The 21,862-nt window shown below is 39.1% G+C and overlaps 1 protein-coding gene across 1 annotated transcript in view; it reads right to left on the bottom strand.

The window, feature by feature from the left end:
• Positions 1–17,450, bottom strand: part of LOC146678612 (DNA-binding protein RFX7-like) — a 35,258-nt gene extending 17,808 nt beyond the window's left edge. The window contains exons 1-5 of the mRNA XM_085401501.1: positions 16,962–17,450; positions 11,725–11,758; positions 7,269–7,354; positions 6,967–7,089; positions 5,231–5,350 (exon numbers count right to left, since the gene is read on the bottom strand). Coding sequence (XP_085257627.1) covers positions 5,231–5,350; positions 6,967–7,089; positions 7,269–7,354; positions 11,725–11,758; positions 16,962–17,092 — 494 coding nt within the window. The 5' untranslated portion in view covers positions 17,093–17,450. The remainder of the gene's footprint in view (positions 1–5,230; positions 5,351–6,966; positions 7,090–7,268; positions 7,355–11,724; positions 11,759–16,961) is intronic.
• Positions 17,451–21,862: the final 4,412 nt, after the last annotated feature.

Below are 21,862 nucleotides of genomic sequence, written 5' to 3' on the forward strand. Positions count from 1 at the left end.
CCCATCACCCTCTGGAACACAAACTTGGAGTAATCAGGACCCTACACCACCGGGCAGAACATGTTCCCTCTAAGCCTGAAGGAAAAAAGAAGGAACACGCACATGTAAAGGAAGCACTCAAAACGTGCGGCTATCCTAAATGGGCGTTCTTAAAGTGAGCAAAGAGGCACAGAAAAGAAGACCAGACACCAGCGAGGGAGGATAAGAAGGACAGACGCAACAACATTGTCATCCCCTATGTAGCCGGCGTATCAGAGAAACTCAGGAGAGTTTTCTCCAAGCATGACATCCCAGTGTATTTCAGATCCAGCAACACGCTCAGACAGAAACTGGTTCACCCGAAAGACAAAACGCCAAAACAGAGACTTAACAATGTGGTGTATGCTGTACAGTGCAGCGAGGAATGCCCAGACCTCTACATTGGAGAGACCAAACAGCCACTTCACAAGCGCATGGCACAACACAGAAGAGCCACCTCCACAGGACAAGACTCAGCAGTCCATCTGCATCTTAAGGATAAAGGACACTCTTTCGAGGATGCCAATGTTCACATTTTGGACAGAGAGGACAGATGGTTTGAAAGAGGAGTGAAAGAAGCCATCTATGTCCACTGTGAGCGACCATCTTTGAACAGAGGCGGTGGTTTACGACACCAACTCTCTGCCATCTATAATCCAGTTTTGAGATCCCTTCCCAGACGCCTTAACGCCCACTCACATCCTGGGCCATCTGATCTCAGGAATTCGCATGATAAGGTGGGGCCAGGTTTCACAATGAACTCACCCGAAACTCTGGCTGATTGGGACCCACACCCAGTTTCACACCTTGGCTCAGGCCAGGCTCAGGGGGTCCTTTTGTCCCTCTGTGGGGGGAAACTCCCACTAGGTTTATATCTGGGACTCTCCACCATTTGACCTTAGAACTGAAGAAGCTTCTCGGATGAGAGGTGAAACGTCTTCAAGTAACTTAAAGAAGTCCAGACGCTTTTCTTTGCAAGCTCCTTTGATGATGTTGGGTAAAGCGAATCCAGATAACGGATACTTTGGGTATGTTGATTTGGCTTTGCAGTACAGGGACCTGGTGTTTTGGTTTGTCCACAGCTTTTCTGTATCCTGTCTGTGTGTTCAGTTATTTCCTGTTTTACTTTGTTAATTAATCCTAATTACTTTCAGCCTTTTCTTGTCACCTTCCTGTTTTCACTTCCCCTAATTACCCTCTGAGTGTCTTTCCTTTGTTCTTTGCAAATTCTCTTGTTTCTTGATCCCTATGTTTTCTGGATTTTCTCCTTGGATTATGCTTCTTTTGGAAATAAAGAGCTTACTTTTTGTTTGAATCCTCTGCCTGCAGCCACCTGCATTTGGCTCTGCTACTCTAAACGATGATAATATATGATGAGTAGACCAGTGCAAAACAGCAGAAAAAAGTATTTATAGTATTCACTGGCTGGGACAGATGTTTTTTGTTAAAGATTCAGTTCTGATGAAGCTTGATTTATACTTTTAAGTAACACTCTTTGATGACTTTAATGTCTCATACTACACTCAGGCTTTGTTTAATTGTAGCTGAAAGCTTTGCCGTTACTAGAACAAATAACTAGAATTATTGGTATGCCATCGTACGCCTCCAAGAGTCAGCGAAGTTATACGTTATATTCATGTTTGTCCAGTCAGGTAATAATTGTAGTCAAGAAATTAAATACTGTATGTGGGAACCAAGCATCAGTGTCACCAATTCAAACAAAGATGAACAATACAGGGTGGGCCATTTATATGGACACACCGTACTAACATGGGAATGGTTGGTGATATTAAAGTCCTGGCACATTAGTATATGTGAGGGGGCAAACTCCTTCTTCACACCATAGACAATTGCCTTCAGATGACCCCAAAGATAAAAGTCTAAGGGGGTCAGATCGGGAGACCTTGGGGGCCATTCAACTGGCCCACGACGACCAATCCACTTTCCAGGAAAACCCGGAGAGCAGCCAAATGGCTTTTAGCTAAGCTTTAGCTTCAGCCAAGTGGAAGCTAAATTGGCTAGTCATTCATATGTATATTAGGTCGTTACCTGGGAATTCTGGAGGGAGGGGAGTGGGGGTGTGTGATTGAGGGCGTGGGGGAGCTGCTAAAAGCTGTGCACTTCCTTTTGTGTTTCATCTTGATGCATTCTCAATCATCCAGGGAAATAAATCTCCAAAAGTCACCAACTTGGAGTGTTTCAGTTTGCCATCTTAGGGAGAAATCAACACACATGGGTGTATGTCCTTTGTTGCTGAGATTTATTGATAAAAACAGTACAAAAAACCAACCATTTGTACACATATTTACGGGCTTTGTGCCTTCAGAACTGCCTTAATTTTCAGCAAGATGATGGAAAGATTCCTTAGACCTTGACATGATAGCATTACACAGTTGCAGTAGATTTGTCAGCGAATATCCATGATGCACATTTCCCATCTAAGGTGCTCTACTGGATTGAGATCTGGTGACTGTGGAGTCCATTTGAGTACTGTGAACAAGGAATGGGAATGGATAAGAATTTAGTAATTCTGATTCTATTATTGATATCACTTACTGATTCGATTCCTCATTGATTCACTTTGACAATGACCACCATTGCTAAGCTGCATACGAAAGACATTACATTGATACAATGTTGTTGCATGTTTGTTGTGATCAGTGTTCGGATCTCTACTCAGAAAAAGTAATTATTACACACATTACACTGAATGCGTTTCCCTAAAAGTAATGCAGTATGTTAATTACACCAAGAAAAATTAATTCCTCCACTTTACCATCGCGGTGTTGTGCAATAAAAATAAAAGTTATGTCCATATCCACACTATATACTGCAATGCCATTTCCCTCCTCTGGCACACAACCTGAAATCGGATGGATAAACAAGCAGACTAGCAAATTCAAAAAATTGGATGCTGGGTACCGGTTTTCTACAAGAACCAGTTCACGATTTTTCTATGGTGCCAGTTAATATTACTTTTTATTTTTCGCATGTATCTTTTGACAGTCTAGTCTGGCCATGCATCTTGCGGGGGGTTACCAGGGTTCCATCTCTAAATGACTGCTGGTCAGCAAACCTGGGAAACCCACAGATAATTGGAACTATGGCACGAAACCGCTTCCAAGACATCATGCAACACCTACGCTTTGATGACAAGTCCACCCGCAGTGATCGAGCAAAGTTCGCTGCAATTTCCAGTGTGTGGGGATCATTTGTCACCAACTGCATCACGTGCTACAACCCTGGTCTACATATCACCGTTGATGAACAGCTTTTCCCATCAAAGACTCGGTGCTGTTTCCTGCAGTATATTGCAAGTAAACCTGACAAGTTTGGGACACAAACACACAAATGCAAGAACAATCATGCCACTGTGCGATGTGTTCACTGCAACAGATACACATGTGGTAAATGCAGACTACAGATACCATGGCAGTGCCAGGATTGTGAGTGATTGCTGAAAATGTTGAAATGTACTCACTCACTTTTTATTATTATTTGTAAATATGTGTACAAATGGTTGGTTTTTTGTACTGTTTTTATCAATAAATCTCAGCAACAAAGGACCTACACCCATGTGTGTTGATTTCTCCCTAACATGGCAAACTGAAACACTCCAAGTTGGTGACTTTTGGAGATTTATTTCCCTGGATGATTGAGAATGCATCAAGATGAAACACAAAAGGAAGTGCACAGCTTTTAGCAGCTCCCCCACGCCCTCAATCACACACCCCCACTCCCCTCCCTCCAGAATTCCCAGGTAACGACCTAATATACATATGAATGACTAGCCAATTTAGCTTCCACTTGGCTGAAGCTAAAGCTTAGCTAAAAGCCTACCAGCCATTTGGCTGCTCTCGGGTTTTATAGGTAGAAAGGTAGAAGCCTGGGGGTGCTAGTGTTAAAAAACTTTAGTATATATAGATTTTGTGATTCTGACATTCCTGGTTTAACTTCATCTTATTCTTTTAACTTCTAAATTTTTATGATAATTCCATTGGAATCATATTGAATATTATTCTTGTTCTCAGTCTTTTTTGACCTATTTTAATATGTTTTATTACTTTTTCTCAGACAGTTTGTATAATATTAAATTAAAATTTTCATGCCATTAATCAATACCCTTAATAGAAACAATTCTCTACAAGATGTATGAAAAAATGCCCACCACCCTTTTTAGAGTTTAATTTAAAACTAACTACAAAAAAATTAAGCATAAAGTAAACGTAAGTATGTTATAGTCCTGGATTTTGAACTAGTTTTTTTTTTCAGTTTATACACTTTAAAATATTTTATATCATTACATATCCAATATTTGGTTCTTAGTTTGTTAATTATTTACATTTTATCTTAGATTTTTAGCATTTAGTGCTTACTTGAATTTGGTGCTGGTATCAGTTTGTTAGTTTTCTTTTTGCCTCACTTAAGTGTCTTTCCCCCATGTCAAGTTTAAGATTGTCAATTTCCTCGTCTACTTACAATTCTCACTTCCTGTTTTGGTAGTTGACTTTTGATAGTTAGTGGTCTTTTGTGTATTGTATTTAGTTTTACTTCATTGTACATTACCTTGATTGTTTTCAGCTGTGTTTAGCTTCCCTCCTGCTCCCACTTCTGTTACCTTCTGCTTATTTAAAGTCTCAGTCACACCTTTTGTTTTGTTTTTTATGTTTGGACTTGGAGTCTGCATTTGGATCCTGTCTTTCAACACATTATGACAAAGCTGCTCGTTTCACAGGATTCAGTGACAACATAGCGAGCCACTGCATTTAAAATTAGTCTGTAGGATGATTTTAACGGTTTCAATTTCTAATTTAAAACAATTTCACATTTTTCAAACATTGGCACAGAATTAGTTTTTGTAGATTATGTAGATAAGGACTGACGTGAGGAGCTGAGTTCTAAGCAGACCAGTTTACCTGAAAGTTAATAAGACTATAATGCAGATAAAGGTCATGACAATAAACCAAGATGTTCCATTAGACGTCATGAGCTAAACAGAAAAAATATAAAAAATAAAATCACAATGTTATGTGAAGGTCAAGATCACAGTGACTCCCCTGAGGGTCTCTGCATTATTATGCTTCTGCTTCGAAGGCAGAGGGGGGCTTTATTTCATTTCACGTCTATATTTAGCGAGCTTATGAACTGCAGCAGCAGATGGTCTGTGACCAGAGACAGAGGCCAGACTGCTACACTCCTTTCCAGTAAAGGATATTTTGATTTTCCCCTCATGCCGAGCCGACGCGCCTTCATGTTCGGGAATACATTTTTCATCATCTTCCCAAAGTCTGCAGCACTTAGTGGGTGGTAGTTAAGATTGTCACAGAAGCTCCTGAAACACAGAAACAGAATTAATACAATTCATTTTATTTAATTAGGAACACAGTGCAGGTCAGCATCATAGCCAGGCTGTCATTGTCTCTGGGTGCAGATGTGAACACACTAACCAGGGTGGGGACCTAAACAACTGTACCGAGACCCTATGGAGGGGGTGGTCTCGATGTGGTTCCAAAATGAACTCCAGAGCACTTTGTTTATGGTGTGAATGTGATCGACCTTGACCCGAGCCAACCAACAAGCAGACTTTCAAGTCTGAGCTAAAAACTTTCTGTAGCCATGCATGCTTTTGTGCGATAGACACAATAGATGTTCAAAGTTCTGTACGAGTTAGCAACTAGCGACGAAATGATTGTCTGTTTGTCTTCTTTGTGAGCTCCCTGCTGGTTTTCGAATTCTGTTGCCTCCTTTGTTTCTGGACTGTTAGACTTTTCTGGACTTCTGAAATTAATAAAATGTTCACCTTTTGTTTACTTGTAGCTGTGAATCTTGCAGGATTAATTTAAGAGATTTTAATATTTTTTTTTAGCAAAGAGGAGGTTTAGCACAGTTACACAGATGTTGAAATATCAGGACTAAATGCTTCCCAAGGAAGTGTCTGACTATGTTCCTGATGGTGAAAGGCATGTGCCATTTTTCAGGTATAGCAAAGGATTTAAAACACTTATTAAACACAACTTATTTCATGACATAAAGCTGCCTTTCTTTTCTTGACAAGTATAGTAGTAATATATATAGTATATAGGTAACTGAGCTAGCAACGTCTTCAAAACCCTGAAAGCAGCAAGCTTGTCTGAATCTCTCTCATGTTTAAGGTCTGTTAGCCGTGGTTTACTTCAGAACAATGTGATGAGTAGAAGTGGAAAATTACAAAAAAAATCATAACCTAAGATGCCAAAAGAAACCCATACATATATTTTCAGGATCATAAATGACACAACTTTTGATTATCTTTGCTAGACCGATGTGCCTGTTGTAAAAGCAGACAGATTCATGGTAGTCAGAATTTTTTTAATGAAAAATAAAACATGTCAATGGCACATATGACCCCACTCAATCACTTAAAGTTTAACATCTTGCTGTTCGATAAGCAGGTACAGCTGACCTTTATTTCATATCATTTATTCTGAGTAGAAACATCTGCATCTGCTAAAACAGCTAGCTAATGAAGACCTGAGCAGTGGTGGAGCACCAAAGTTACACAGTGACTGTGTCCTATGTGCTTGTTTGACTGTGAAAAACATGAAGCACGTTAGGTCTGTTTAAAGCCTTTTGACCTGTCTGCACTGAAGGCGCCAATATTTCTGGAGGACGCTGTATTTTTGTTCTAGCTGAGTTAAAAAGACAGTTGTATAACAGCGTCAGAACATTTCAATGGCTGTCTCAGACTTTCCATTCTAATATTACCGACACATGCGGCTCTGTGATTCTCATGCCTGCAGCATCTATTTATACTGATGCTTCTGCCTGCAGTAAACTGGAGGAGAAAGAGGCTCAAACATTGGAAGCAGCTATCTATGCAAAAGGTGAACGTCAACAATGACTTTATTTCTCCAAGAAAACTGGGTTTATGCAGTGAAACTAAACTCCGCCTTTCTGTTTTACACCTACTTGTATTCGTCGTAGACTTCCTGCTTGGGGAGCGAGGTCTCGGGGTACTCCTCTAAATGATTTCGGATCCAGGTGAATGCGTGCATCTGCTGCGTGCGACTCGATGACAGGGCGCTCTGGTCACTGCACAAAGATGTGGGTCAGTGATGTTTGTGAAGACAAACAATGCAGTGCTTACTGTCACCTCAGGCCTGATAAATGACACCAACGCTAATCGAGGCATTTTTGTTTCAATAAGCTTGTAAGCATTATCCCTTTGTCCAGTTTTCTATAAAAACATTTAGAAACAAGTATATCCTCACCTTTTATCGACACTGCTGCTCGGACCAGAAGGCAACTTGAGGTAGAGGTAGAGTTTTTCGATGTCTGAGAACTTCTCGACATCTTGCTGTAGAAACAAAAAGTCAAAGATGGTTAAACAAGCAGGTCGGTCACACCTGCAGCACATGCATTAATGAAAGCAGGACTAGGATAGTTCATAAGGGACATTATTTACAAGTTCAACATTTCATCTGTTATTTTTCATTACTAACTACTCTGTCATTATTTTAATTTTAAAATATCTAATAACGTAGTTCTTATTTTGCCGGACTCATCAATAAAACATAAAATCATTACAACATAAGAAAAAGAAAAATGTGAAATATTGTTTGAGATGGTGAGACTAGAAAATATTTATTTGTTCAAAATATCATCATAATATTATTTTATGTTTATTTTGAACAAATATTTATTTGAACGAATAAATATTTGTATTATTATTAAAACAATATTATGTCTAATTATTAGTCCATTAGCCTTTGCGTGTCACCCCTCTCCTATAACCATACTTGATTTCCTCTTACTTACACTTTTATACAGATAGAAATGTCTGCATTAAGCATGAATTGAAATACGATTTAGACAACAAACAGAACAAGCAAAGCATCCTTACAACAAGAAAAATCTTCAGTCTTTCCAGTAAACACTGAAACAATGACAGAGCCATGGCTGAGCTGCCTGGCCACCCACTGCATGCATCCAGATGGCACTGATAGCGCTCTCTTTTCTGTCTGTTACATATCAGTCTGAGCCAGCAGCTGGTTTCAGGGGAACAGTTAAAGTTTCAGTCTGAAGGCAACAAAATCAACCTCTCATCTCTGCTGAAGCTCTCTAACCTCCTGAGACTGATACTTACACGCGGACATTGCATGTGGGTTTTTTTTTTCTGCACATTACACTTCAGTCACTCATACTTAGACCTGTTGCATCCCATGAATCCCAAACAAGAGCTTAGGTTAAAGGCTGAAAAGCATAATAAATACATTTTTTGAATTGTTACAGATCATTTGAGGTATTAACAGAATGCAGTGCTATTCTTTAAGCCAGGGAGCAGGTCAAAGGAGAAAAGAGGCTCTTTGACAATTCAGGACTTACAAGTTCAAGAAGACTACATAGTGGAAATAACAAACTAACCCAAGATGCAATCTTAATATAAAGATTTGTTTTGTTTATCTTAAAAAAGCACAAGCCTCAGCTGCACAGTTAACGTTTTAAAGCTGAAACATTACAGCGGGGTCTTCTGTTAAGTTAAAACATCACTCGCTAATAAAGTGTTATGTCATCTCTCAGTAATTGAATATGTTAGCTACAGCTCTATAAGCAGCATTTTAGCCTAAGCAGGACTGATTTTAGCATCACTCTCAGGACGTGCTGTAAATTTTACATCAGTAACTGAAGAACAGCAACAGCGTGCTTTCACTGGAATTGATTTTCACCAAAACCAATGCTTCAAATTAATAACTCTCTCTTCTATTCCAAGCAAACCAAGACATTTATTATAAATAAATAAATTATTTCAGCCCTCATCAATTTATCCTTAAACAGACCATAACAAAACATCAAGCAATCATGAAAAGCATCTACTTGTTCATGTTCACAGATACAAACTGATGCCTTTTTTCACAACAGTCAACAGGAAACTATGTATTTCAATAGGAAGCACATTCGTGTCAGAAACACCTGCTGTGTGTCATTAAGACGAAGTGAAGCTACATCACCACGGCAACTGACAAAGCTTTCATAACCAACCCAGTAGTAGAAATCCTGTCTTCCTCCCCTCACCTCCAAGCAGTCATAGGAGACGGCTGTCCCACTCCCAGCCTGTTCTGCCAGAGGTTTTCCTGTTAAAAGGGAGTTTTTCCTTCCCACCGTCACCAAGTGCTTGCTTATATTACCGTACCAAATATAAATACATATATTCTATTTCTATTTATATAATATAAATTAGATATATAGATATTTATTTATAAATTAAATTAAATTGAATAGTAATGCCTGATCCTCACCAAGTATTGAACTTGTTTCCCTCTGCATAGTAGAAGTGTGAGCTTCACCACCAACCCCTCCAACCTCCAAATGTGGATTTCCCCTCCCCCAACAAAAATAATGGGTGTTGTGGGTTTTGAACCCAGCGTTTTCAGTTTCGGACTCTCAGTTTCTGTTTGATATTTTCTGTTTAAGAGCTTAAGGATTGTGAATGTTTAACAAACTGCTGTCAGACTGCACTGAAAAATAAAAGACTGGCCATTAATCAACAAAGCAAATATTGTGGCATAAATTATATAGTGCCTGTTTTGATGTACGCTAAAGGGGCTCTAGAATAAAAATCATATTCAGACATTAATCTGACACTTTACTGATTCGCACCGTTTCATACTCCATCCACTGAGCTGATGCTGACTTGTTAAGAGTGCATTTATAGAGTCAGATCACTGTGTCAGTGTAAACAAACGATTACTAAATTGTTGCATAAAACATATATAAACATGTAGGCCTCGGGAGTAGTTGTGCAACCCTTTTATAGTATAATAGTTTACACATTCACCTAAGAAGCACGAGATCCCTAGTTTGAAAAATCTGCAAACTAAAACATGTGATGCTACCTGCTCTTGTACCCTCTTGCAAGGGTGCCAGAGCTGAAAGGGAGTAAAGTTTGGAGAATAGGGGTGGAGTAGACTGATGACATAAGTGGGGGCCTCACTTCGTAAGACCATAAAAGCAAGAACGAAGATTTTAAACTCATCCTTAAACCTCACAAGAGGCCAGTGCAGACACTTTAACAATGAGGTAATATAAGAAAACGCAAGTAGGAGTTAGAAGCCTTGCAAAAGCATTTTGGACAAACTGACACAATTAATACAACAGACAAGAAAACAGAGCATTATAATATTCTAAGCAGGACAAGATTAATCTAACTTTTGAGACAACAGTCTTGAGTTTAGCGATATTTCTTAAATAGAAAAAGCAAGAGCCGGTCCAAGACTTGATGTGAGCATCAAAGGTTAAAGACTGAAAGCTAATGAATAGATTATTGGGCTCAATTTTGGTCACAGTGGATCAGAAAGGAACCAGGTGTGTCTAATACGGGGGGAAAATACTCCCCAGAGCAATAATTAGAGACTGTCTTGTCTGTGTTAAGCTGCAAAAACATTTGCAGAATATAATTTAATGAAAATAAAAAGGGATTTCAACAAGATCCTTGTGGAACACCACATAGCAGCCACATTAGAATAGAAATTTCCCACTTAAATCAAAAGTGTTTTATCAACAAGAAATTAAGTGAACCACCCCAACACATCAAAATGAGCACTTGAGGCTAGCTACAAAGAAATGTGGAAAGATTTAAAGTTTATAGAAGAAACAGCTCTGGTTCATTTGTCTTTAACGACTTAAAAAGGTTATGTTATTGGACTGAATTATAAACTGTGTTAATCCATTATGCCTACCCTTGTCACCCTGTTGAACAGTGACGTATGGCGGATGTGAGATGCAGCAACAGTTTGAAAGATTACATTTTGTGGAGGGGGAAAAAAAACTCACCAGTTTCTTTCCTTCTAGTTTTGAATTCCTCTCCTCCTATACCCACACTGGTGTGGGAATTTTGTGTGAGTGGAGACACCTATTGTTCAGGAGAATACTGCAGCAGGTACCCATGCCCTAAACACTGGTGTACATGGAACAAAGCTGTGGTGACGTCACCGCTAGCGTGCAAAGCAACTAATGCGGTGGATGTACTGGGATTCTTAGAGGTGTGGCTGCTAGCTGTCAGCAAGGCCTCACCTCTGCTAATTTTAGACACTGAACTGTATATTCTAACTGTGCTATAAACAGAATATAAAGTCTGTCCAAGAAGTCTGTGTTCTGGTTTTTGGTAGTGAAATTATTTTCTTTGTTCGTTAATTCACATTAACTAGCAGGTGACTGCACATCCCATAGATGCAATGCAGACTATATTATAAGACAAAGAAACCATCTTTGTTATACAGTCTATGTTTCAGCCTTCCGATATACCCTTAACCTCCTGAGAACTGAGGAAAAGAGATTCTTCCGATTGAACTTTTTGATTTCCTTCCTCTTTGGAGCTAAAAGAGGCCACCCAAACGCATGATATATCAATGGAATGGATGTCCTCTATTTAGCACAACAAGACTTATTAGGGTAGCTCAAATAAGTCAAAATATATAGATCAAAAACATCCAAAAACGTCCATTGCACAAGCCATAAATGAATAGGCTGGTTCTCAGGAGGTTAATGCTTAACACTGCTACCAACGGATCTTCTATTTTTATTTTTAAACTATACATGGATGGTAGGAATGTTTTTTCTGCTCAACCTATTGGGAACACTAATAATCTTCTGACAATATCTGAACAGAGAGTATGAAAAATCTCCTTAAAGTTGTTATCTGCAGATCACAAATATGTCAGGAATACTCACCAGAATGTTTTCCACTTTTGATTGAACAGATTTGCTGCAAAACAGAGACATAGTACAAATTAGCATGAAGCCGGTGTAACATGAGCACTTGTGTCTGAAGTATATTTATTTATAAAGCAGAGGAATGTTTGGTATGAGACGACCCTCCCCTCAGGATCTCTCAGGTCATGTATCCCACCACCACAAACACATGTGGTCATATGTAAAAAGAAACAGGGACATGAACATTGTTTAGGACAGAAGATCTTTTTTATCAACAGTTTTCCCAAATATTTTTCTGTGTTTACAGGTTTTATTCTCATACTCCTATTCTATATTCAACAGAAAGGTTACCAGTACAATACAAAGTTCTGGCAAATTTTAGTGAAAGCCTAACTTAAATTAAAAACTTAATCAAAAATAATATATTAACACATGTAACTGCTTCCCTGTGTCCCACCATGATCATGTGTCACTTCTATTTTTTGCCTTAGCATCTCACACAGGCCTCGGAAGCATGAAATTCTCTTCCTGATTGACTTTTAATGATGTAGGTTTTAACCTGAGGTCAATCCGGAAGAAGTGTAAGATTTGATTGAGGCTCATAAACAGCCACTGCTGAGCTGCAGCTAAAAACTATCAAAGATCACTACAAAAATCCAAGAGTGACTGGAATGATGCTCAGGCTACAGCTAAAATTAACATACAATCAAACAGACTTTGATAGCGGGAAAGATCACAATTAGTCGCTCCTATTTAGGTCCACTCCTGCAGACAGAAAAACCAAACTGAGGAATAAAGTCCAGGTTTCATGTGTAATCCACAGACAGGGCAGCATGCTGTCAATGACTGTGGGGCAGAAGGTAGGTCACATTTAAAGACTATTACTTGGGCTGGGCAGGTCAGAATCAGGAGACGCTCTAAGCCATGACAAGAACAGTTCACTTTAATTGACTGTTACCAGGGGGCTGAGGATTTCCCAGTGCTGAAAGACCGTCAGTAAGCCGTTTGTGAGGCAGACTTAGCAGATAAACTGAACGACACCTGACGCAACTTTCTACAAGACCTAAGCCTTGAAAATAAAGAACTGAAACAAGACAAACAAATGTTGCTGATAAACCAGCAAGATGTACACCTAACCCCAGACCAGTGATTCCTAATTAGGGCTAAAGGTACCCCAGTAGGTACTTATACAGAAGTTAGGGGGGGTTCATGGAAAAATTTGTTCAACTTATAAAAATTAAAAATCCTCAAACAAACAAGTTGGAGCAGAAGCAGTTACAGTAAACTAAACATAGTGGCTATGGTGCAGAGTGGCTCCATAGTTTGAGGTTGTGCCAGTAAGAGCATCTGTCAACTCAAACATGCAGAGCTACCTGCTGTGATAACCCCATGTGACAAGGGAGCAGTGAAAGTGGATCAATTTTAGTGGATAAGGTGCAGGAAAAAAACAAATCACAAAAGTCTTTAAAATAAATAAATAGATAAAGCAGCTAATTAAAGTAGTCCTAACCAAAGAAAAGAAAAGAATATCGAATTATCATTAACAAAAGGTTGTCAGTTGTTTAGCTTATATGCTTTTAGCAGCTACGGTAACTGCTAAAACTATCACTTTAATAAGTAATGAATACCTAAAACAGGACAAAAGAAACAGCAAAAACATAAGCGATAAATACATAAAATTAGTCACCGAGTTTAATTAAATCAAAAATTAGTGACTCTAATAGTAACTTCTAATTTAGTGGATGAATATTTAAATTAGTAAACCACTATTTATGGACAGCCAATAATTCTAGCTAATCATTTAGCTACTAGAAGTTACAGGATAAATATTTGAAATTGTCGATTAACAGAAGAAATATAACAATTGTCAAAATATTAGGGATAAATTAATGAAATCTGATTAAATGAATAGCTGTTATATAGAGTAGTAGCTACTACTAACTGAATGGACGAAGGGCTTACATAGTGGGCTAACAATTTATGGACAGATGAAACGGCTAACAATTTAGCTGCTACAGTTAGCATTTTAAAAGGCAAGATTACAGTGAACAAAAAAGAAATGAAATTAGAGATGAAAGATGAAATTTGTTGTTGGATGAAGGGTTAAATAGTATAGTTTTAGAGTAGATTAGAGATGTACCAATTGACCGACTATGGACCAAAACTGGATGATTTCCAGTGTTCTCGGCCTGGACCGGTGAGCGGCTGGTCAGCCTTCGATATGATTTATTACGAGCCCACTCATTTTTATGAATACACAACATGTGCACAATGACATGTGGCTTACAGCCACATGCTACGCTGTTACCATGGAAGTGAGTAAGGTAAAAAGTTTGCTAAAGTAAACCACAATGGGGAAACAAAAATGTTTGTAACAACAAACCCAATGACACATGTAAACATGCACATTTTAAACAAATGAAAAGCAACTAAAGCTAAAGCCATCCACAATACAAAGCCAGCCATAAGTCAGTATCCTCTGTAAGAGCCTCGGTATTAGCAAACAATCAAAGCAGTTAGGAGTGAAAAAGATAAAAGGGTCAATGTCCTGTTGTCTGGTGAAGCTATAAAATTAAGAAAGTACATGACATTTGTTTTGTTATATAAAAAGATTTGTGTCTGCTTTTATTTAGTAAGGTAAAATATGTCAGGTAAAGGTAGGTGTACAGCAACTCATTTCAGCACTTTATTTTCAGTTATTTCAGTAAGAGAAGATCCTGTAACATACTGCAGTTTAGGGGAAATTTATGTTTAATAATTTCTTTATTTAATTAGCAAGTAAACAATCCAGATTAAAATGAGTTCGATTAAGCTAACATGAACATCAAAGGTGGGGTTTTGAAAATCAGTGCTTTGATTGTCCAGACTTCCTGTGCAGACAGAGTGACGGTATGTTGCAGGTGAACTTGTTGACCCAGACTACGACTGTATCACTTCACCAAGAGCCACCCAGAAGCAGGTCACTGAGGTGAATGCCAATATTTATGCTCTACTCCTCTCAAAGGTTAAACCTGTATGGAGCTGGGCAAACGTTCAGGATCCTAACATGTTATTGATAAACTGTTAGCAGCACAGTGACGTGAAGTTTCTATTGAGGTATTTCCTGAAGAGATTTGAACTCTGAACTTCTGTGTTTCCGGTTGTTCAGCTCCTTGACATTTTCTTGCTGTCTGATATTTAAATGATAGAACTTAAGTTCATTCAGAAAAAAAGGTCAGAACAGGACCTTAAGTAGCAGACACAAAAGAACACGTGCCTTACAAGAAATCAAGTCTTTTCCTTTACTCTGTTCACATTAAGCCTCTTATCGAGCCATAACCAATTTAGAATCAACAGTTCTAAATGAGCAAGCTGGAACCCAAACAGGCACAAGGACAACATGGAAAATCCACACAGAAAGGCGCTGGTATTTTCTCAGGATTCACTAGCAGAACCTAGAGGTTAGCAGTGTTGCCTCACTGCAAGAAGGTCCTGGATTCAAATCTATTGGCTGCAGGTGTGAGTGTGACTGGTTGTCTGTGTTAGAGCTGTGACAAACTGGCTACCAGTATGACAGCTGAGAGAGGCTCCAGTCTGCCAGAGACTCTCAAACTGAGAACTGGTTAAAAATATAAATTTGATTTGCCTCTTCTTGATTTGTTATTATTTTTTCTTTATTTTTTATTATTTTGTTTTTTTGAGCTATTCAGAAGTGGACTTGCTAGTGTGTTTTGGATCGTTGTCCTGCTGCTTGACCCAAGTACCACTGATTTTTTTGGTAGAGAGCAGAATTAATGGTTCCTTCAATTACAGAAAGTCATCCAGCCAGAGCAAAGCAGTCAGACCATCACACTACCACCACCACTTGACTCCTTGTATGATGTTCTTTTTATGAAATGCTGTGTTTATGCTACTTTATGGCAGATGTAACAGGACTTGAACTTTACAATAAAGTTTAGCTTTTGTCTTGTCAGTCCACAGAATATTTTCCCAAAAGTCTTGGGGATCATGAAGATTGGTTTTTTTTTGGCAAATGTGAGCCTTTGTCTTTTTGTTCAGCAGTGTTTTTTTCCCTTGAACTCTTTCATGGATGCCATTTTTTCCCAGTCTCTTTCTTATTGTTGAATCATGAACTCTGACTTAACTGAGGCAAATAAGGCCTGCGGTTCTTTATATGTCATTCTGGGTTCTAATATGACCTCTTGGATGAGTCGTTGATATGCTCTTGGAGTAATTTTCGTAGGCTGACCACTCCTAAGAAAGTTTATCACTCTTCCAAGTTTTCTCCATTTGTGGATAATCACTCTAAGGTGGTTCACAAAGCCTTAAAAATGGCTTTTCAGCCCTTTCCAAACTAATAGATGTCAATAACTTTGTTTTTCGATTGTTTTCTTAAATTGTGGCATGATGTGTTGCTTTAGGCTTGCTTCACTTTTTTTAGACAGGTTCTATTGTACTGATTTCTTGATTCAGCAGGTCTCAGTGTTGCTGGTGAAATTGAAATCAGCTTCATCATTCAACTTCATCATTTTTACAGCACTGTATATTACAGAAAGAGAGAAAGATATTGGGGAAATATGACTCCTTCCTCTCTTGCATTAGGAATCAGTCTTCAAATTCCTGATTAAGTGTACACTGTTTTCTGTCCCATTTTACATATAAAACTAAAATATAAGACAGCGCTTCAGATAAATGAACAGCGTAAAACAAATAAATGCAAAATAAAAATGATAATAAAGTTGCCATACACGTAAGAGTAATAAGAACTCAATAATCACTAGAATACAATGTGCTGCTCTGACAGAGACCATTATGTCAGCCATACAGAGTAATTTTACTTTTGCTATTTCTAGAGCATTTTCCTCGTGATACCTGTGTTAAATATAGCTACTTTTACTGGAATAAACACGGTGGTGGGATGTAAAAAGAAATACCTTTATTCAAGGAGTCGAGTAATTAGTTACTCAAGCATAAAACAAGTTCCTTAAGCTTTATTTGAGTTATTTAATTTTTCCATTTGCACAGTGTCTACTCTACCAGGTTTATCCGGCTGTTTTATCACAAGCACACGCTGCAGCTCGTGCATGTGTCTAACATTTAACATGCTGGACTTCTACGGTTGTTATTATTTACTTACTATTATATTTAAGCAGTGAAGATGCGACTGCGTCCAAGCATGATAAGAGCAGTTTAAAAATGTTGTGATGAGTTTCCCTTTAAGCATCAAATTGTGCGTATGCACAGCACAACAGTGTGTGAAGTAAACATCTCCTCACCAGATGGAGTTCTTGATCCTGAGCTGCAGAGCGCTGGCCTCAGCGCCCTGCAGCCCGGGGAGTAGGCCGGGCAGGCTCCCCGCCCCGCTCTCCGGCGGCGGCTGCTGCTGCTGGGGGTCCTCATCAGCCATCACTGGAGGTCACTGTGGGACGGGAGTGGACCGGTAGGGAGGCGAGGACAGGTGTAGTCGCCCGGCAGGGTTAAACATGGACCGGAGGACGTTGCGATGCTAGGGGGACAGCAGCGCGCCCTGTTGTTGTTGTGGCTGCCACCCTGCGCTCCTCCGACATCGCTCGCGTCGAGCCCGGACTGCCGGTCAGTACTGGCGCCTGTGGAGCGGAACTACGAGCCGCTGTCAAACACGGGCCAACACATGAATATAAATAAAGGCAAGAGTAAACAGGCAACCTGACAGCTGCAAAACAACTAGCTAGTCCCTCCGGTGTGCTCCGCCTGCCCCGCACGTTATGATTGCTCTACATGTGCATGGTGAGTAGTAGCTGTCTGGCAGGCGCATGCGCATTGAGAGGCTCAGCATTAAAAACAAAATGTAAGCAGAAGACATCACTGACCGTGCCAGACTGCATTTATATAAACACACTCCTGCTTTACATGTGTGCTAGTTTCATTATTATTATAGCATTATTGTCTTTATTAACAGTAGCAGTTGTAATAGGATAGTATTATTATCAAAAACAAGAATTATAACAAATCCTCTACAGATTTTATTTTGCTCTAGGAGGGGTAAATGACTTTGAACCTTGATATACAGAAAGGTAACAAAAAACATAGTTACTTTTCAGTTAAAAGACAGATAAAATACAAAGCCATATTTAATATTCCTTTTTGTTTAATATAACAGTAAAACATGGAAAACTAGAAATAAAATGGACAATAAATAAGAAAGATTAAAAAGTGAACAAAACAGCTGGCTAAAACTGACTTGAAGTTAACTCTGGTACTTCTCCTAAAGTGCCCTGGAGATAAGGTGTTGAAAGGTGTTAAAAACCTGAAGTTGTGACAACTCATTTCCTTGTTCCAGTTTTGATGTGGGGACAGCAAGGAGTGACTGTTCAGCTCATCGGAGAGACCTTTGTGTATTTGTACAAAGTATGCCAAGTCAGTGGGAGCCAAGCCACTTAAAACTTTAAAAGCAAACAATAAAATTTAAAATGGACAGACAACGAATGTGAAGAAGCACAAACAGGAGTAATATGCTCATGTTTGCTTGTCCTTGTCAGCAGACGAAGAGCAGCATTCTGGACCATTCGTAAGTGTGATATTGAGACCTGATTAATACCGACATAAAGTGCATTACAATAATCAAGGCGAGTGCTCACAAACTCATAAAACTCTTAGTCACAAAAGGTGATAAAAGGTTTAACTGTAGAGAGCTGCTGCTGCAAAAAGCTTGTCAGGTTAATTTGTCATCCCCACACTGTATCCCTGATCTAAAATAAGTCCATGTGATTTACATTTCTATGTTATTATTATAATGAATAGAGATGGCACATATAACTTTTTTATGTCCGATACTGATACGATATCATAAATTTGGATATCTGCCGATACAGATATAAATCTGATATAGCACATTTTGTAATCAATAAAACATTTTTTTTAAATATTTTGCTGCATTTTGTATAAGTTCATACTCAAGTTTATAAAAAAACAAAACAAAACAAAAATAAAGCTATTCTGTTATACCTGTATGCAAAAAATACACTACACCCAAAATATTTCATAGTTCAGCAACACTGATCAGTCGAATAAACTTAAACCTACACCATTCTCCCTATTCTTGTATTTTAAAGAGTACTTAGTGGAAATATTAAGCAACCTAACTACACTGAACAAAAATATGAACGCAACACTTTTGTTTTTGCTCCCATTTTTCATGAGATGAACTCAAACATCTGAAAAATTTTCTACATACACAAAAGACCCATGACTCTCAAATATTGTTCACAAATCTGTCTACATCTGTGTTAGTGAGCACTTCTCCTTTGCCAAGATAATCCATCCCACCGCACAGGTGTGGCATATCAAGGGGCTGATTAGACAGCATGAATATTGCACAGGTGTGCCTGTTTTTTGATGAAACTGAAATGTGCAGTTTCATCAAACAGCACAATGCCACAGATGTCGCAACCTTTGAGGGAGCGTGCAATTGGCATGCTGACTGCAGGACTGTCTACCAGAGCTGTTGCCCGTGAAATGAATGTTCATTTCTCTACCATAAGCTGTCTCCAAAGGTGATTCAGAGAATTTGGCAGTACATCCAACTGGCCTCACAATTGCAGACCACATGTAACCACACCAGCCCAGGACCTTCACATCCAGCATGTTCACCTCCAGGATCGCCTGAGACCAGCCACCCGGACAGCTGCAGCAACAATCGGTTGGCATAACCAAAGAATTTCAGCACAAACTGTCAGAAACTGTCTCAGGGAAGCTCATCTGCATGCTCGTCACCCTCATCGGGGTCTGGACCTGACTGCAGTTCGTCGTTGTAACCGACTTGAGTGGGCAAACGCGCACATTCGATGGCGTTTGGCACATTGAAGAGGCGTTCTGTTCACAGTCCCAGTTTTTACTGTTTAGGGCAGATGGCAGACAGCGTGTGTGGCGTCGTGTGGGTGAGCAGTTTGCTGATGTCAACGTTGTGGATCGAGTGGCCCATGGTGGCGGTGGGGTTCTGGTATGGGCAGGCGTATGTTATGGACAACCAGTTTCTGTCTGAGCAGGTTATTGAAACTGGTTCACCCGAAAGACAAAACGCCAAAACAGAGACTTAACAATGTGGTGTATGCTGTACAGTGCAGCGAGGAATGCTCAGACCTCTACATTGGAGAGACCAAACAGCCACTTCACAAGCGCATGGCACAACACAGAAGAGCCACCTCCACAGGACAAGACTCAGCAGTCCATCTGCATCTTAAGGACAAAGGTCACTCTTTCGAGGATGCCAATGTTCACATTTTGGACAGAGAGGACAGATGGTTTGAAAGAGGAGTGAAAGAAGCCATCTATGTCCACTGTGAGCGACCATCTTTGAACAGAGGCGGGGGTTTACGACACCAACTCTCTGCCATCTATAATCCAGTTTTGAGATCCCTTCCCAGACGCCTTAACGCCCACTCACATCCTGGGCCATCTGACCTCAGGAATTCGCATGATAAGGTGGGGCCAGGTTTCACAATGAACACACCCGAAACTCTGGCTGATTGGGACCCACGCCCAGTTTCACACCTTGGCTCAGGCGATTAGAGGATCATCAGGGGGTCCTTTTGTCCCTCTGTGGGGGGTCACTCCCACTAGGTTTATATCTGGGACTCTCCACCATTTGACCTTAGAACTGAAGAAGCTTCTCGGATGAGAGGTGAAACGTCTTCAAGCAACTTAAAGAAGTCCAGGCGCTTTTCTTTGCAAGCTCCTTTGACTTAGCTTGTTAACGTGTTGACTCCGTCCAGCCCCATGTACGGGCAATCCGCGGTAACTCGTTAACGGAAATTTGCCGCGTTATGGCGTTAATGTCATTTTAACGAAATTAACGCTGACAGCACTAGTGGGAACACAACGAATATGACTGCACATTTACGCTGACATCATCCTAGTGCAAAGACAAGTGGAAGCAGGCAAAAACAACAAGCACGCATGCTACAAACTTTACCCGAGTCATTTAGACAGCTGTTAGCACATGATTCTCCTTATGGGGACCTGATATGTTTAATATGCTGCTGAGAATATAGCCCAGAAGAAGGGTATAGTGTAGCTTTTATTTCGGAAAGAGCCATTTCTCTGTAATAAACTCTCTTTGCCAAAGATGAGTGATTTCTCGATCGGATGGATTTATTCTTTTTTAAAATTATTTTGTTGTTTCAGCAACATTAAATTTAAAAACTGTACTTTTGATTTAAAATATATTTTTATAATTTTAATAAATGACAAATTAAAAAGGCATGAACATTTTTTTGTATCAAAAAAATATCGAAACTGTGACACCAAAGTATTGAACCGAACCATGAATTTTGTGTATCGTTGCACCCCTAGTGTTTATATAACTATTTTATTTTTTTTACCCTGTTTATTTGTATTCATGTTCTATTCTCTTGTATACTTCATCTGCTTGTATGTTTTATACTCATTGTTTGTTCAATAAAGTTCTTGTTTGAATAAAACGTATCCTGTATTGCAATATTTTGGAATAAAAGGTTTTAAAAATATAGAATCTACTTAAAATAGATAAGAACAATCGACTTTGAGAGTGAAAACTAAATTGTGTTTTTGTTACTATTGATGCTGCTGAGAAATAAAGTGTTTTTCAATCCTGTTTTTAAAAAAAAAAAAAAAAATCACTATCCCTTTAGCTTTTTTGTGGCAAAAAGTGTCAGTTTCTGCATAACAGGGGCGCTGGAGCCTATCCCAGCTGTCATTAACATCACATTGATTATTATGCAGTTATTTTTGTGCAAGGAGAGCAAAATAGACAAAACTCCCTCTCAGCTTGTTTGTTGCCAAAAATGGCCACCTTTTGTTTACGTTCACAAAATGCTATAAAATTTAGATATATTAAAACATTTTTCTACTTTGACCAACTTCAGTCTTTAAATTAGCACCAGTCCTTGTCACCAAAACCAGACATTTATCTAAATTCATTTTTTATCCTTTAAATTCCACGGAGATTATATATTACCATCACCAGTGTGTGAATGTGTGTGTGAAGGGGTGAATGACTGAATGTAGTGTGAAGCGCTTTGGGGTCCTTAGGGACTAGAAAAGCGCTATACAAATGCAGGCCATTTACCAGTAACCTTTCAGAAAAAAGGGGATAAAGGTCTAATTTTTTTCACCATATAATTGATGAAACTTTCTATTTTTTTCAGTTGAGCATCAGGGA

Source organism: Rhamphochromis longiceps, linkage group LG1 (assembly GCF_057381845.1).
Source record: "Rhamphochromis longiceps isolate RC_006_pf linkage group LG1, R_longiceps_female_GT1.1, whole genome shotgun sequence".
Classification (NCBI taxonomy): Eukaryota; Metazoa; Chordata; class Actinopteri; order Cichliformes; family Cichlidae; genus Rhamphochromis; species Rhamphochromis longiceps.